The 17,111-nt window shown below is 35.0% G+C and overlaps 1 protein-coding gene across 8 annotated transcripts in view; it reads right to left on the bottom strand.

Annotated features, from left to right (window-relative positions):
- LOC129943446 (microtubule-associated protein Jupiter) overlaps window positions 1-17,111 on the bottom strand; it is an 87,810-nt gene that overhangs the window by 13,494 nt on the left and 57,205 nt on the right. For all 8 annotated transcript variants that reach the window (XM_056052913.1, XM_056052909.1, XM_056052907.1 and 5 more), the window contains one exon: window positions 680-810. In XM_056052913.1, the coding sequence (XP_055908888.1) occupies window positions 680-810 (131 nt within the window). The remainder of the gene's footprint in view (window positions 1-679; window positions 811-17,111) is intronic.

Below are 17,111 nucleotides of genomic sequence, written 5' to 3' on the forward strand. Positions count from 1 at the left end.
TTTGTTTAAACTTTAAACATGTTAAGGGTATTAATAACCCCTTGAGTGCCCGTTTATTATTTAAAAAAAATACGATACTTTGGTCGTCCTATCTTTATCGATATCATCATTGGTGTCAGAGGACTTTTAATTTCAGACCGATGAAACTGTTACTACTGTCACAATTCCATTGTCTGTTTTTCTTGTGGAATAATTTGATATTCAAAAGAAAATTTAACAATCATTACCAACTTAAGGAATGATTTATAAGCTGGAAATAATCGAAACCATTTATCTTTATTTAAAACTCTGGTTTTTCAACGTTTTTTCTCTTGTATTATTCGAATTTTTTTAAACTCGTTAGTCGTTATATGTAAGGATTAAGGTAATGCTGTTGTACACGGGGAAAAGTTAGGTACCTTTAGTGCCTCCTGGCTTTCATTTACAGTAATTTATTATACATTTTATTAATATTTCGTTTTGAATTTTAAGTATTTTTTTAAATTGCCCTGCCTCTTAAACGGGTCTGATAAACCTTGTTTTTGATTTCTCTAAAAAAACCGTTGTCAATTTTTGGCTCCTCAGATTTCGTACTCTTCCCGAAATTATTCATAAAATATTCCTTTATACAATTAATTAATCAAACTTAATTCAATATTGATTCACTAAACAATGTTTAATTAAAATAATCAATACTTACCATTATTTTTCATTGAACCCTTTTCACATGAAAAGATATTTGATTGCATATGATTTTTTACACTTCTTGGTGTGGATGGAACATCTGAACCAAAAATGTCACTGGAGCCGCCACCTGGTGGTCTCAAGACCCTAAAAATAATAATAATAAAAAAACAAAATTTAATCAGGTACAGTGATAGAAAGCAGAGTGAATATAGTTTTAAAACAATAAATTCGTACTTAAAAATTATCTTGAATACTATTTCAAGTATTGGCAAATTATTTTTTTGTTTAACATTAGATGTGTAAGTAAGACATTTTTTCCACGGCGACATTTGGCGTAGTAGGGTGCTGGGGACTTTTTTTCAATAAATAAATAAATTGTGTGGCGCAACAGTCCCTTTGAGAACTAGGGCCTAATGACTGACAACTCCCAACCATTCCTGTGTGCGAGTACTGTTGTCAGGGATGGAAGGGACCTACAGTTTTAAGCCGAATCCGAACGGCAAATTTGAGAAAGCATTTTTCATGGCAAGAATTACTCGTGGAGAATTTGTTAATTCCTCGCAAAAGGCAGTACCTGTGAATAAAACTTTAGGTGGCATAGGCAGGGATCGAACCCAAGACCTCTCGCATGACAGTGCATCGCACTAACTATCATGCCAGGGGTACTACTACGGACTTTTTTTCTAGGAAATTGAATTTCCTATAAAGTTGTCCCTTACATTTTTCTTTTTATTTGCGAAATATTGGCAGAAAAAGAAAGATTTTAATGAAAAAGGTTAAAGAATAACCGAAACTTTCGTAGATCTTACAATTCTACGAAAAAGAATTCACTGGCCGACATGAAAGGTACTATAAAATTCCGCCGAGCTATAGAAATTTAAAGAAAAGAAATAGTTGATGAATTGACCTCCATTATTATTTTTATTTTTCATTATCCACTAAACTTAGTTTGATTTCCATCAAAGAAAATATAGGTTACAGTTGCTTGATCATGAGCAATTTTCTTTAAGTCGTTTAATTGTTGACTACAGCACAAACCTCAAACCAAGAAGCATGAAGTGCACTTCGACCAGATGTATTTTTTCTTTTTCACCGTGTTTTATATTAAAGAACAAGTAGTGCAGCTGTGGTTGTGGTATAGATAAAGCGTAAAAAGTAAAAGATGTACGATACCCAGATAAAAACAATGATTTTAATTGCATGATTTTGATTTTTATACTCAAAATATTGTATGTAATTTGTCTTGGTTTTTCACAGTTAACTGATCAAGAGTGGCTTAATTGAAGTTATTTATAAAATAAAGTTGCGGTAAAAAATTGTAGTGTTTAAAATGTGTAACTGTACGTAGTCTTGCCATAAATTGTGTTAGAAAACTTCAGAACCTTGTATAATAAATAACAATATATTTTTGATATAAATTGGTTTTCTAAATATTTATATAAGTAAGCAACGAATAAATGTAAATTTGGTTTCATTTTCACTAATTTACCATGGAATGAGCCGCTAAAGAAAATAGAATTGCCTAACATGGGTAAGGAATGAGTTCTGGCTAGTTTTCTCGTTTTAAAAACTACTGGGGATGGCAATATTGTTCGGGCATCGGGTTCACATATTTTCAAGAGAAGATAACAAGCTCAAAAATTAGTTGTCCGCGCGTTGCCCACATTTGCACGCTTAAGCAGTACCAGAACGAATACCACTAAAACACCTTTGGAAGAGAAAGATAATGTCCACAGTATTGGATACATTCACCAGAGCAATTTTAATACTGATTATAACATAAATTACTATCGACATTCGACACGCCCTACAAATCATTTTGTTAAAACCTCGACTGCAAAAATTTATCGTGAAAAAAAGAGCGTTTTTCCAATGAAAAGATTTCTAACGTTGAAAACGTTTAAAACAAACTTAAAGCTATCGTTCTAAGGATCAAAGTTATCCATCATCACCCTTCTGTAATGGTATGATTGATAGTCTCACTCTAAAGTGTCACATAACGCAAATGTTAAAACGTTTGACAAGTTGTACTATAGAGAAGTGGAAGAGGGGTTTGTAAATTGTTTAACGAATACCCTTTTGAATAGAGATAGATGAATTCTTCTACAAGATTCTGGTGAGACAAGACAACACAGAAGTGCATTCGCGTCAATATAGCAGATTTTAATGAAGCTTAAGATTGGCTCTTGGGAAGTCCATATTTAAATCCCTCAGTTAATTTTTTGTGATTTTCAAACTTTTAAGACAGATACATATATAGACGAAAGTAGTGTCAAAAATATCAATAGAAACAGAGCGTGCCACTATGGTTCCATTGCCACAATGTTTACGGACTCACATTAAAGTTGAGGCCAGTTATTTTTAGTTAAACAAATTTTTTAATCAAACTAATATTATGATCAAATAAATTAAACAATAATGCATAGAAAATAATATATAACTCTTATGTTATAGTGTTGAATGCTTGTAACAGAATTTATAGCACGAATACGAAGATGTTTTCAATTTTGTGTTAAATTTCGGTAAAGATTAATGTTTATTTAAATATAAAAAACAATGAGAACAAATATTTTCTTATTTAAGCGGTTAAAAGATATATATTCTAAAGCGACTTCACTATTTTGTAAAAAAGTTACGATATTTTTCAAATGAAAAGCAGAAATTTGTTTAAATTGAATTGAAAAACCATTACCTAAACTAATTTCAATGTGATTTCCTTGTCAATTATTATAATAATAATATTGACAAACAAGTTTATAATAAAACCTCACATCTGTGCCACAAATAACTAATAATATCAAATAATTATGTAAGTGTACGAATGTGCAATGATTGCAATTTCAATAATCCAGTAATTCATTATCAATTTCAGTGAATTTTTCAAAGACAACATGCAATTCCAAAACCAGCACTATATTTTTCTTCATATCCAGTAGTTTAAATACATACATATAAGGTAAACTTGAAACATAAGGTCTGGGAGTAAGTGCAAATCATGATGTCTATCATCACATCAAAGCACATGTCATGGATTCTCGATTTACACCAACACCGCAAAAATGGTGCACCACCTAACATAAATATTGACATTGAAAAATTACACGAAAGCATTTCACTTTCGGTGCCAATAAAAAAATATCTCAAGGCAATTCCAACAAATTGGTAATTAACAATCTCCAGCCCGCTGCAAAAATTCAACACAGACGTTTACGTACATTGCGATGGACATCAACATCATCAACTCTTAAAGTGGATTTTTCACACCATTAGTACGCATTCAATACACGGTCATCCCATCGTCTTCACCGTCATATTCAGTTGTGTTACTCTTTCTGCAATTGGCAAGCACTGCAGATTTTCTTGCGGTTACTGCCACGATTCACTTAAGTGGCAAATTAAAATAATTGCCTATGGAATTTTCCAATATTTATTTGTTGTCTTTTTGTTCGTAAGAAAACAATCAGAGGAATTCCATTCAAAACTCCTCTTTCTTTCGCAAGTTGCTTTTAAAAAAAAGTTAAAAAGTTCAAGATAATGAGTCCAAAACAAATCTGAGATTCAATGGATTGATTTTAATTTAATCTTTCTCACTACTACTAAGGCCTAATTGTTCTAACGCTTTCTTTATCCATCAAAGAAGAAAAACTTTTATTATAATTTAGTATCTGATCATTTGTATCGCGTGCACTAAATTTAAAAAATGTATTCTCACTTGAATGCGTAGCGAGATCATAGAACCAACTTCGTGTTTGGTAACAATTTCAATAGATACAATTAAGAATATCGGCTTCAGATAAATCTAAGTATAGATGTAAAAACCACCAAGCATTGCAAACAACAAAAATCTTGGTTTTACTAAAAATCTTAATGGAGCTTTGTTGCTGGATGTTGTATGGCAAATGGCACTTAATAATTATATGCTGTGCAATATATTATTAAACTTGGAGGAGAATCTTAATTAAAATCAAACGGATCTTGTTATTCCATGCATGCAGTTACAGAAATGTACTGGTTTCATTGTTTTGCCTTACGAAAAATGGCAAAAATCTTGCCGTTCGTGCTATCTGAAGTCTCATCTCGTCACACAATCATTAACAGAACAATAATTAGTCTACAAGTTATGGCTGAGATGCCACCCGATATGTGTCAAAAAGTGATGGAAAATTACCTCAAAAGAATCGATGCTTCCAACAATAATTCGCGTGGTGGTCATTTAAATGATGTAGTGTATCACACATAATGTCCAAATTTTTAATAGAAAAAAATTTATATGAAAAAAAAAATATTTTACATGTGTTTTAATTACGTTCACTTTTGAAACCGCAAAATGGATAACCCTGCATGTGTATATTTCTGAGAATACAGAAATCTCTGAGACCTTAGAAATTTAAACTAACCAACACCTTGGCTGTATTTTAAGAAGAAAAAAAACCTTTCCAAATAAAAGGTCTCTCAATGTATAATGTCAAAAATGTATTAAATTAATAAATGTATGGTTTATGGATGTCGGGCAATCTTATTATTTATGGACCATAATTTCGTTCAAGAAGCGCATTCTGTCACTCGAATTTCACAAGATCTTGTTGATAATATTTCAGACTATAGTGCTTGAATCAAAAGGGTCAAATCGGATTTACGAGGCGGCAACCAACTGCCATTGCCAAGATTGCTGAGGAGAACAAGACTTGAGAATTTGGTGCACAAAAGATCGATTGTGGCATGGGCTGTGTAGCATGACGCGCATGATTGCTTTAATATAATTTAGAAAGCACTGCAGCAGTGGTTTGTTTTTTTACAATTCAAAGTTATTTAAACATCATTACCGCCAGCCAATTGTCACAAGCATCACAACAACTAACTTTCAATTAAAATGTTTCCCATTAAAAGAAAGCCATCATCAACAATCAAGCAGGCACAACTATACAACTACAAGCATAACCGGCATAGTATTGTTGAATATCCCTATTTAATTTCTGTTGAATAAACAATGGGTTGGCGGTTATTTAACGGAAAAAGGGCACCTTTCATGCACTGCACAGCAAATTACTGTGAACAATCGTACAGTTAAATTAGCTTTTAAGCGTTTGACTGCTGTTGGTTCCGTCTTTTATAAATCTAAATAGAGAGCCAAGCGAAAAGGCGCCAACAATGAATTAAAAAAAAGTTAAATCCAAAAAAGGGTCAAAGACCCAAAGAAAAAGAACAAATATCATTACCCAATGTGTTGAGTTTAACTGAGCAGAAGAGTTAAAAATAAATAAACTTTAAAGAATTTCTCTTCGGACGTCAAGTGTTGAAGTTCATATCAGAAATTTTCTTTTTATTATTTAGAATGCAGAATTGTTTCTTATTATTTTTGAATTACAAACTTGCGAATTGAGAACTATCGTGAATTTTGACAAATCGCGAGCTAAAAATGTGGTCAGATTATGTAATGTTATTGAGAGCTAATTTAATACAAACAATTAATTGATTAATTAAAATTAATTTTAAAGGAAATGGCGTTCCTATAAGTTTTAATAAAATAATAACATCAGTTAGTACAACAATTTATTTGATATTTGTTGTTTCAATGGAGACTTGTAAAAGAATTCTCGTAACCTAATGATCGTAGCTATGAGTACTCACAGTAGCTTTGATGGTGTTATATTGTTTAGTAAATTTTACCAGTAAATTTCTGGTCATTAAAACTATACTTTTTGGGAAATAGCGAAATTTCAAGCATAAGCTTCAGGAAGTTGGCAGGTTAGTTCATCGGAATCACATCAGTTTTAGAGAGTGCCTGATGATGTTGGCTTCGGTTCGGATGTGCGATTTTTTGTGATGATGAGGTTGAGGAACGCCAGCGCAAGACAAGCGCATGCAATTTAATTATTTCTTGCTGTCAGCCAGTGTAGTTTTATGTGCGGTCTTTCTTTTTAGACCGCGACTACTAGCATTCGTTGTTCTTGCGCTTTCTGGGATAATTGATGACTCCGTTCCGCGAAGTCAGCGGCAAGCAAGCATAACAAAAAATTGCTGTTTATGTTTTTCTTTAATAAATTCCCAGTAGATTATTCAAATGTACATACAGTTTAATCGAGGAAAAAGAGTTGTGCACTTTGCGGTACTCATCTGAGAACATTGTTTAAAGTGGAGAATTAATTAGATTTCACAAACAGGTGGTGGTGTAAGGTTGAAGGAACACGAAGATCCAATCTTTGGTGAGTGCAATTGTGACTCAGATGTATATTCACACGTTGTTGCAATATTGTATAAAATGGGATGTGGAGTTAAAATAAGGTTCCCTACACTCAGCGAAAAAAAATTTAAAGTATATAAGACTGTGTATGTCAGTATATATGTATGTATATTTGTGTTAACATACAAATTATTATTAATTTCGTTTGATTTTCAAACTGGTTTGTTTTCTTCGATCAGATGTCCTCTACATAAGAGCCTCTTGCGAGGAATTGACAAATCCTCTAAGTCTAATTCTTGTCATGAAAAGTGCTGGCTTTTATAAGCCGTTCGAAATCGGCCTAAAACTGTAAGTCCCCTCCATCCCTGCAAAATTACTCGCGTTCAGGAATGTTTCAGAGTTGCAAGTCACTAGACCCTAGTCTTCCACGGACTGTTTCCCCACCCATTTTATTTACTTATTTATAAACGATTATCCTTCATATTTACAAGTCATCGCGACTCGACCTTCTTCTAATGTCGACAACAGTCAGACTTCTGTGGAGTCTGAGGACTTATCATAGTTCTTCTGAATGAGTACGAACTCTTGGGTTCATCTTTAGACTCGGAAGATTAAAACAAGACCGTGATGGAGGTTGATCTGCCTAATTGTAGCCAAAATTCTGCAGTTAGTAGAGATCAATCTCCAACGCTTTAGAAAAGCCACAGCCCCACTTCTTCTTCTTCGTCTGGCCAGAAACGTTGAAGGTATTGTCCTGACCTAAGAACTATGGACTGTGAGAGGACTTAAGTCTCCTGGGTACTACACACTGTATGAAACTAATAAAGGTGAACCTAGATTTAGGATATTATGGAGTATTTTTACTCCATAATTTCAGTGATAGAAATACCATCGTAGCTAGGCTAAAAAGAGCCAAAGTGTCGGCGAATCTTGGCCGTCTCCCTGGTAAGACCCTTGATAGAATCAAGGAATCAATCTTGTTTACGCTCATTGCACTTAATTGGGGAATACAGATATTAACGACAGAGGTGATAATCTTTTTGATTATATCGACGTAATGTTGGAAATGAACCTACCTTTATTACTAAAACTCAACAAGAAGTCCTAGACATAACTCTTGTCTTCAAAACTATTCATTACATGATCTTGGACTGGAAAGTATCTAAAGAACACTTGTTCTTTGATTATAGATTTGTATATCCAATTCAATATAAACGTTGATGAATACCCTAGTCCTTTGACATTGCGAAATTTTAGGGTAACTGATTGGGTTACAAACTAAAAGTTTAATAAAACTGGGACTATTTAGTTCTCCGTGAACTTGATAATAAAGTCAATGACTTCACCTGAGCTATGAATAGATGGCTAGAAATTGCTTGTCCACTTATACTCATAAGAGGAAAAAGTAAACCACAATGGTGGACCCCAGAGGAGACTCCTTCAGAAGAGAATGTAGGAAAATCCCTAACCAAGCCAAAGCCACAAGACTTTCCTCTCACTGGGATTCTTATAAAGAATCTCTAAGAAGTTATAAAAATGCACTTAGGAAATCTAATCGATCTTCCTGGCACGATGGAAATAACTTCTTTCAATTAATCCAGTGATGCCAAGCTGTCTGAAAAATGTAGATGGCTCCTGGGCAATTTCAATTAAAGAATCTCTGAACTTACAACTGGATACTCACTTTCGTGGTAGATCATTCAATTTCCAATGTAACATATCCACAAGTCTGATCACAAGGGACACGCTGCAATAGGCTCTTAACAGCTTCGAACTATTTAAATCTGCAGGACTTGCTGGTTAGTACCAGTCGAACTAAAAAAAAACATCCGGCATATTTCACCAATCCTCGAAGCAATTTTAAACAGCTGTCCGTCTATGTCTTAACATGCCTATTGTAAAGGCAAATCTTAAATAAGATTTGCAATGCAAGTGATACTAAAACGATCTACAGAAAGTTTGTTTACGCTAGTGTAAATTATTGTAATTCTTATTTTTTTTTTTAAATTTGAAACTTATGAATATTTAAAGAATAATATAATATATATATATACCTAATATAAATAGATAAATTTATTATAATTTTGTTCAACTATATTTATTTTCTTTGAAAATATCGTTTGATCTTCAATTGAATATATAACAAAGATCAACAGCTCTTAGAAAGCAAAAGCAAACAGAAAGAGGTGGCCTTAAATAGATATTTTTGGTTTTATTAATTAATGAAAATTAATTCTCATAATATTGACTCATCCGGTAAAATGCTGCAAACACCCACAATATTTACAACTTAATATCAATTATTGTTTTATTGGAATGAAATTCGATAAAGTATAACAACTCAGCCTTGCTTCAAATTTTATTTAATCAGTCGATATAAGTTCGACGCATGTGTGCACCGGCCGGCCGGCCGGTTATGTTGTTTTGTTTTAGAGACTAAAGTAAAGTTTCGTTTCTTAACAAAACTAGGTCTTAGTTATTGTTCTAGATCTATTTTTTAATCATTGAATTATTACGCAATTATTCCATACGAAAATGAAACAGCACAACTATTATGAATGAAAAATTTCGCTCTCTTTTTCGTTTTGCAGCACGCTGTTAAGGCTGAATGTCCGAAGAAAAAACTGTTGGACGTGCTAAGTAAATAAACAAGGTAATAATTATTAAATAATACTATAATTTTTCTTATAGTTTGAAGAACTAGAATTGTGTCGTAATTTTGACTTTTGTTTTAGATTCTCTATTTATTTTTAGTAAAAGATTAATTTCAATATAGGATTAATTTATTAAAAGTATGACCTATTACTGCAAGAACTATACTGAAAAGAAAGCATGACAAATGTTGTTTTTCATCCATTCGGAAAGTTACTTGTAGAATAGAACAGATTGAAAATCTTACGCCTTGGTTTAGCCAGCGTTAAAAAACACCACTTCAGAACAATAGCGGGGATACTATCCGAGCCAGTGGATCTATGAATGTCAAGATCTTTAAGTACTCTAGCAGCCGTAGAAATAATTCCAGTGGAATCGTTCACGCTTTCAAGTACAGCAAATTGGCTTTATCAATCGAGCTTACAGAAGAAGTGTCATTACAAATGACAACAAATTTTGACTACATTAGTATTTCTTCCAGAAAATTCAGGTCATGCAGAAATTTATTGAGGCGAATTTGTCCGTTGCAAGTCTTTCTAGCTTGTTTCATTCCGGTTTTCATTAGTAGGGTTGGCTTTATAAATCCTCTTTTTTGAAAAGGTCAATATTGCGTTTTGTTCCTTTAAAATGTCCACTCAAAAATAAAATTTTAGTTAACTTTGAGAATGTTTTTTTCTTGAAAAAGATATAGGACCTCATTTCGGCTTTAAAATATTTTTTGGAAAATTTCTTCTTTGTTGTTGAGAAAGTGGAGAGCATTGTTCTTTTTATAGCCACATATAATTTTCTATGAGCTGTGATGAACAGCGATCTTTCTTAAGATAAATATTTTTTTTTTTAACGGGTTGACATGGTGTAATTGTCCATGCTTTGGGAAGCATGCAAAACCCTAATTATAAGTTGTATACCTACCATGTTCTTGAACCCTTAAGTTTTTGGTGTTTGGTTTATCTAGATTTTGTGTCGTACGGAGTAAAATAGATACGCAAAAAAAGGAAGAAGTTTTATATGAAGGGTTATTATATTTATAAAAAAAAAGTAGTGAACGCCAAATTAAAACAATTTTTGTATACCTTACCTAAGCTACAAATACAAACATTTCTTTGGAATTGGTATCTTGAAAATATACTCAATTTTGTATTCGACTCTTTTCGTGCATAAACATGACTGCGAGGTTCATTTTCATGACACAAAAGTTCACCAATACAAAGAACGTCATTAACATGTAGTTTAAGTTCGTCAATCGAGGGCTCCCAGCCTTAATGAGCAAAACTTAGAAATATAAAAGATTATTTGGAGTTGAAGACGTTCAAAGTGAATTAACGGCTTACATGTGTATTATTAGGAATCTTGGCTAATTTCATATAGTAACTAAAATACAAGTCAAATACAAATACGATCTACATTATAAGTGCGGTTCAATGAGTAAGTTAAATGTTCTTTTTACAAAGATTAACATTCATGTATTCCAATGATTGAAAAACAGCATATAATGATTTCCTTATAAATCAATAAAGTAATTGTACTACTTTTGTTCCAGATGACGAAGAAAACCAATTATTGAAATAATTAACATTTTCTCCTAATAGGAGGAGGTAACAAACGTTAAGTTTTTTTTTTCAAGACATGTGAAGACTAAAGCTAAGTATATACTATTGAGAGATCTTCTTATATTGGAAGATTTTTTGCAAAACATTTTAAACAATTTTTTATCAACCATGTAAACATCCAATTTTATCTTTCAAAAGTGACAAAAACAAAAACGGTCAGTCAACCAATTTTCTACCACAAAATCTACCTACTTCTTGCAATCGTCTTTAGACCAAGTGAAATAAGACCAACTTTGAAACCATTTTGGTTTTATTTCACTTTATTTAAGTGTAATAAGACCAACTGTTGGAAATTGGCTTTGTAACAGTGTACAAAAGTTAAATAATTCTTGAAATTTAGTCGTATTTTACTTGACTTTATTTCACGGCACCAACAAATTTAACAAGATTCCGTTATTGCCTACAATTTTTCATTCCATTTAGTTCACTTTGTTGTAATCCCAATGCAATTCTTAATAGTTCATCAAAAAAGTCACTTAGCGTACTCCAAACTAAAGCCTCTCAATTTTTCCAGTTCAAATTTCTTATGAGTAGATTCCATTTCTTGAGAAAAAAGTTGGTGATTCCTTAGTGAATTTTGTAAAATTTTATACTTGGAGCATTCAATTTTATAAAGAAAAGTCAAGTGAAAGTATATTCACACAGTGTATATATACATATGAACAGATTAAAATAGGTAGATTGTATTTTTTGGAACATCATTATCGGAAATATATTTTATATAGAAAATAAAAAGACTGGAAAGTAGATACCTATTCACTCGTAACCATGACCCTCGTTTTTTGTTTGTTTATAAATTCATTCATGTATGTATTTATTTATTTGTATATCTCAGCAGTGAAACTTAAAAGTTCATTGCACAGGTGCCAAATTCTAAAGATAAAAATCAAGTGGATTAGGGGGGTACAAACAGGGAGGCTATGAAATGAGCATGTGCAACAAGTCAAGTGAAAAGAATTGAACGAATTTCTATTTAAAGAATAGGAACCTTAAAATGAAATGAATGTTATTCGTTATTCGGCTGGCTGATCGTGTAACGGCTATGGTCGGACGGACCAATCGGACGGTGATATTTTGAGTTGTGAACTCGATGTAATGCAATCAGGTGTGTCATCAGCTAAAATATTTAAACTCAATTTTTCTTCACTGACCGCAACACTACTGCCACTACGCGAAGAACTTAAGGCTTTTCCGGTGCCACTTATAAGTACATAAATACCAACACTTTTTTTCTTTGAAAGTAAGCGTTATGGTCTTATAGGTTTAATCAGAATTCGAATCGGTCGATAACTACACCAAGAGAGTTATTTGTGCATTTAACCTTTTCCTGTTAGTGTTTGACGTCGCGCCATCCTGTTGAAACCACGTGTGCAATGCTTTTGTTCTTTTAGACGAGGATTTTGGGTTCTTGGAGCCCAGTAACAGTATTTTTTTTATTAGCGTGCCAATTCGAATGAAAATGAGACTCGTCGCTCCAAAAAATGCGATTCACAGTATGAAAACGCTCTAACATCGTCTCACAAAATCATTTTTGTCTTGAGTTCTTGAATAAATTGAATTTTGAATGGAAGAAATTTTAAATCTTTTTTTTAAATTTCATAAATGATCGCTCTTGGAAGTCGTAGTGAGGTTGACCTTTTCCGTATCAAAAGTGGTAGATTTTCACGTAAACTCTCTTCAATGTTTTCGGGAGTTCTACTTGGCCCTGCCCGTAAAGTGCTCATATCCAAAGCAGTTGTGCGGAACCTCTGCATCCACGACCGAATTTAATTCACACTCGGCCAATCAATCATTCGTTACTCATGCATCGTAAGCTTTCAAATTTTTCAAAAAAGTCAATTCGCATACAAGCACAATTGTATGCTCCAAAAATTTGAAAATTATCCCCCGTATAAAAGATTCTTGATTGAAAAAGTCTCAATCCCCATTGTGTTAAATCTTGCAGTCTGTAAGACTTGCGTATGCAAAGTGCAAACAAAAGTTTATCACGGAATTATTTTTAAAAACTTACTTTACTACATAATATGTTACTTGCGTTTATTTCTTTTACTGGTCTAAGTATTCTATTTTTGAAGGTAGACGATACCGAAAGCCTATTCTATGGCCAAGTAGGTTCAAAGTCGCCGGTCATGGTTTTGCGCAGATGTATCTGTACATCTGTCTATATACCCGGTTATGCTAAGTATGCCCTCTCTTCATAAATAATAATTTAATAACGAAATTTTCATTTAAGGTTTTTTCTATGCTATCGACATTCTCTTACAATCTTACTATCAGACACTTGGGTACACATTTCTTTCTTTTTCTAAACTACAACTTTTCCTGTTGTTTGTTGTCAGCGATCATTTTCTATTTGAGAGTAGACCTAGTGATTCCCATTAATCAATATGTTGCATGCTTTGTTGAGAAAAATAGTATACAAGAAATTGAGAAGTTTTATACCTTTATACCGAAGAAAGGAGGGAATCACAACTATCAACTATCTTGTGTGTAAAACACGTTCCGTATTCTCAAGCTGATTACAAATTCAACTTTTTCAATCGATAGCAAAAGTGAAAAAAAAAAACAAAAGTGACAGTTTTACAAGACTACCAAACAAATCCTTGTTGCTGACAGAAGTGAATGCAAAAATATGGCTAATCGAGGACATATAAGAGTACATATACAAAAGATGCCACCTGGACAACTTAATCAATGAACATTGATGACTGAATGTTCACAGCAGACACCACCAAAACGATTTAAGTCGATTGTAGGAGAGCTATAGATTTATCATGCGTGAATAAAATAAAACTCAAGTAAAACCAGTTAATACAAAATGAAACCGTCCGCCGTATACACAAGTTTGACCAAAACTTAAATTATTGCTTATGTCTTCAATGCAGGCTTGATATTCGATACATACATTTAGGCCAATCGTCAATTTAAAAGGGAAAATTAAGTTTAGTAATAATGGATTAAATATTTTAATATTTGAGACATTTAATTGCGTTAGTTCGATAAAATAGAACAGTAAACTGTTAGAAATGACAATAAAAAAAACAGTTCGTTGGTCTGGACTATGCATTCATTCGTCTTTTAATCCCCGTGTCAAAAAGTAAAGTATAGAAAATTTAACCAATATTCAAAACCCTTCAGAAAAACCAATGATAGGTTTAGAAATATAGGGTTTAAGGTCCATATAGGAGTATCAAATTGACTTTATTGGACAAATTTTCTTACACTTTTTCCTTTCTTCGATAACCGTAAGCGAAGATCTCTACAGAGCAATGTCTACATTGAGCATCCCTGTCAATCGATCGAATGTCGATCGAAAATGCACGCTGCTCTAACAATTTCGAAAAGGTTTTAGACAAAGCGATGAACTGTCAACATAGTTTTGGAAAGAATTGTGCAAAAATCAACCGTAAACATTAGAGGCAAAATCTTCCAAAAGGCCATGCAATTTCTCGGATACGCCGAAGATATTGACATAATTGGAAGATAAAAGCGTGATGTCAGGAAGCGGAGAAGATGGGTCTTGGACAAAACGTCAACATGGGCAGTTATAACTATGAGGTAGTTGAGGACTTTGTCTACCAACCACCATCTATAAGACACTCATCATCCCGGTTCTCATTTATGGCACTGTGGATTGAACTTTGTCAAAGAAAGATGAGAGCGTCTTAGCATGCTTCGAGTGAAAAATTCTTTGGGTGATTTTTGGGCCCGTCTGCATAGACGGAGAGTGGAGGAGAAGATACAGATATTATAGATATGCTTAACGTGAACACCTTCCGTTTAGGACTCATTTCACGGTGGGCCTACCCACAATACCAGGACCAAGGAAAGTGTTGATTAACACCCCAGGGAGTACAAGTATTACTCCAGGAGAAGATACAACGACAACCTGTAGTCCGTACAGGGACACTTACCTGATTAAAAGAATAAAAGTCCACGGACTTAAATGACTGGTGGCGCACGAAGGTGGGAGAAGACCTAAACCAACTTGCCGTATGGAACTAAAGACAGCTAGCTAGGGACCGAGCTAGCTGGAGACGTTGGTTCAGGCCAAGGTTTGTCCTTGACTGTAGCACCTTAAGTAAGTAAGTTCTTTTTCAAAGTTCTTATGGAAATTATTGTTATTTAAATGTTCCTTAAATAAATCCTAAATAATTATGACTAGGAGATGAGATGATGTTCAAATGGTAGACATGTGCATTCAAGAGGACACAAGCGTCCATAGGTTTTTTCTTAAAACCAACCTCTGTCTATCAACTCCTACTCTCACCTCCACGTGGTGAACATCGGGTGCCTAGTACCTCAACTGGAGATTGGGTTCCAACCCCAGTGGAAAGTTGTTGGGGGCAGCAAACGAGAGAGGTGGGGAGAGGTGTTTCCACTAAGGCACCTCTCCTTATCCAGACGGCAGCGGAGGAATTCCCGAGATGGAATCAACGGTGGCGTCTACAGTTCCAGTAAGGTTGAACTACTTAGTGAACACCTTATAGGGCTTCTTCGACTTATTCGGAGCCCAGGCCTGTAAGGAGCGGTTTTATCCGGCTCCCCATCCTTGGAGTTATACTTAGGATCTGGCCCTCCAGGTTGGAGGTTGTGCGTCGGGGTGACTTCCTGGCCACGTAAAAGCTTTCAAAGTTGCGAAGCACCAACAAGCCTCGGATACGGACGGATTTACTGTTGACAACCAACGCAAACGAATAAAGGACAACGAACTTCGGATATGCACGTGGAATGTTAGGTCCCTTAACAGACCACGTGCGGCCGAAGAATTAGCGGAGGCCCTAGAACGATATAAAGCAGATATCACCGCCATCCAGGAAATACGATGGGATGGGCCGGGCAAAAAGAGGATGAAAAACTGCGATATTTACTATGGTGACTGCTACCACGAAAACCAACAGCGCTTATTTGGATGCGGATTCGTCATTGGAGCCAGACTTAGGCAAGAAGTCTTGAGCTATAGGTGCATCAATGAGCGCCTCATGACCATACGCATCAAGGCTAAATTCGGCAACATTAGCCTGATATGCGCGCACGCCCCCACAGAAGAGAAAGACGACAACACCAAAGATATGTTCTTCGAGCTCTTAGACAAAACATATGAGCAGTGCCCTAGCTACGATATTAAAATAGTCCTGGGCGATTTTAATGCCAAGCTAGGAAGGGAAGACATCTTTGGTGGAATAATCGGGAAGAACAGCCTGCACGACAACACTTCCGACAATGGATTCAGGCTCATAGATTTTGCTGCGGGGCGAAACGTAATGGTAGCCAGTACGCGTTTTCCACACCTCAACATCCACAAAGGAACTTGGACTTCTCCAGATCAATCTACCGTCAACCAGATTGACCATATTGCGATCGACGCCAGACACGCTTCCAGCATCATGGATGTACGAACTTTCCGAGGAGCTAACATCGACTCGGACCACTACCTCGTTGTAGCCAGGGTAGCACTTCGGATTTCCAGACCCAAGGCAAAACAGGGAGGTGCTGGGAGAAGATACAACGTCGAACGGCTACAATCGCCAGAGATCGCCAAATCCTTTTCCGACCGAGTGACAAGTAACCTCTCTCGAAGTTCTCTGCCGCCAACACAATGTATCGAAAACCAGTGGCAACATTGCCAAGATGCAATCAGAGAAGCCGCCTCTGATGTGCTGGGTTTCAAACAGCCACCAACAAGGAACCCCTGGTTTGATGAGGAATGTCGGCAGGCAAATGCAGCCAAACAGCAGGCACGCAAAGCGGCGCTGCATAAAAGGACGAGAGCTGCTCGTGAGCTCTATGAGCAGAAGAGGCGAGAGGAACGCCGACTTTTCAGAAGGAAAAAGAGAGGGCATGAGAAGCGTGCGGTCGAAGATGTTGAGAGGTATAAAAGCAGGAATGAGGTTCGAAAGTTTTATGAACAGGTGAAACGAAATTCACAGGTACATAAACCTAGAACCGAAGGCTGCAAAGACGAAAGTGGAAACATCATAGTGGAACCGCAGTCAATGCTG

The sequence above is a fragment of the Eupeodes corollae genome, chromosome 1 (assembly GCF_945859685.1).
Source record: "Eupeodes corollae chromosome 1, idEupCoro1.1, whole genome shotgun sequence".
NCBI classification, from domain to species: Eukaryota; Metazoa; Arthropoda; class Insecta; order Diptera; family Syrphidae; genus Eupeodes; species Eupeodes corollae.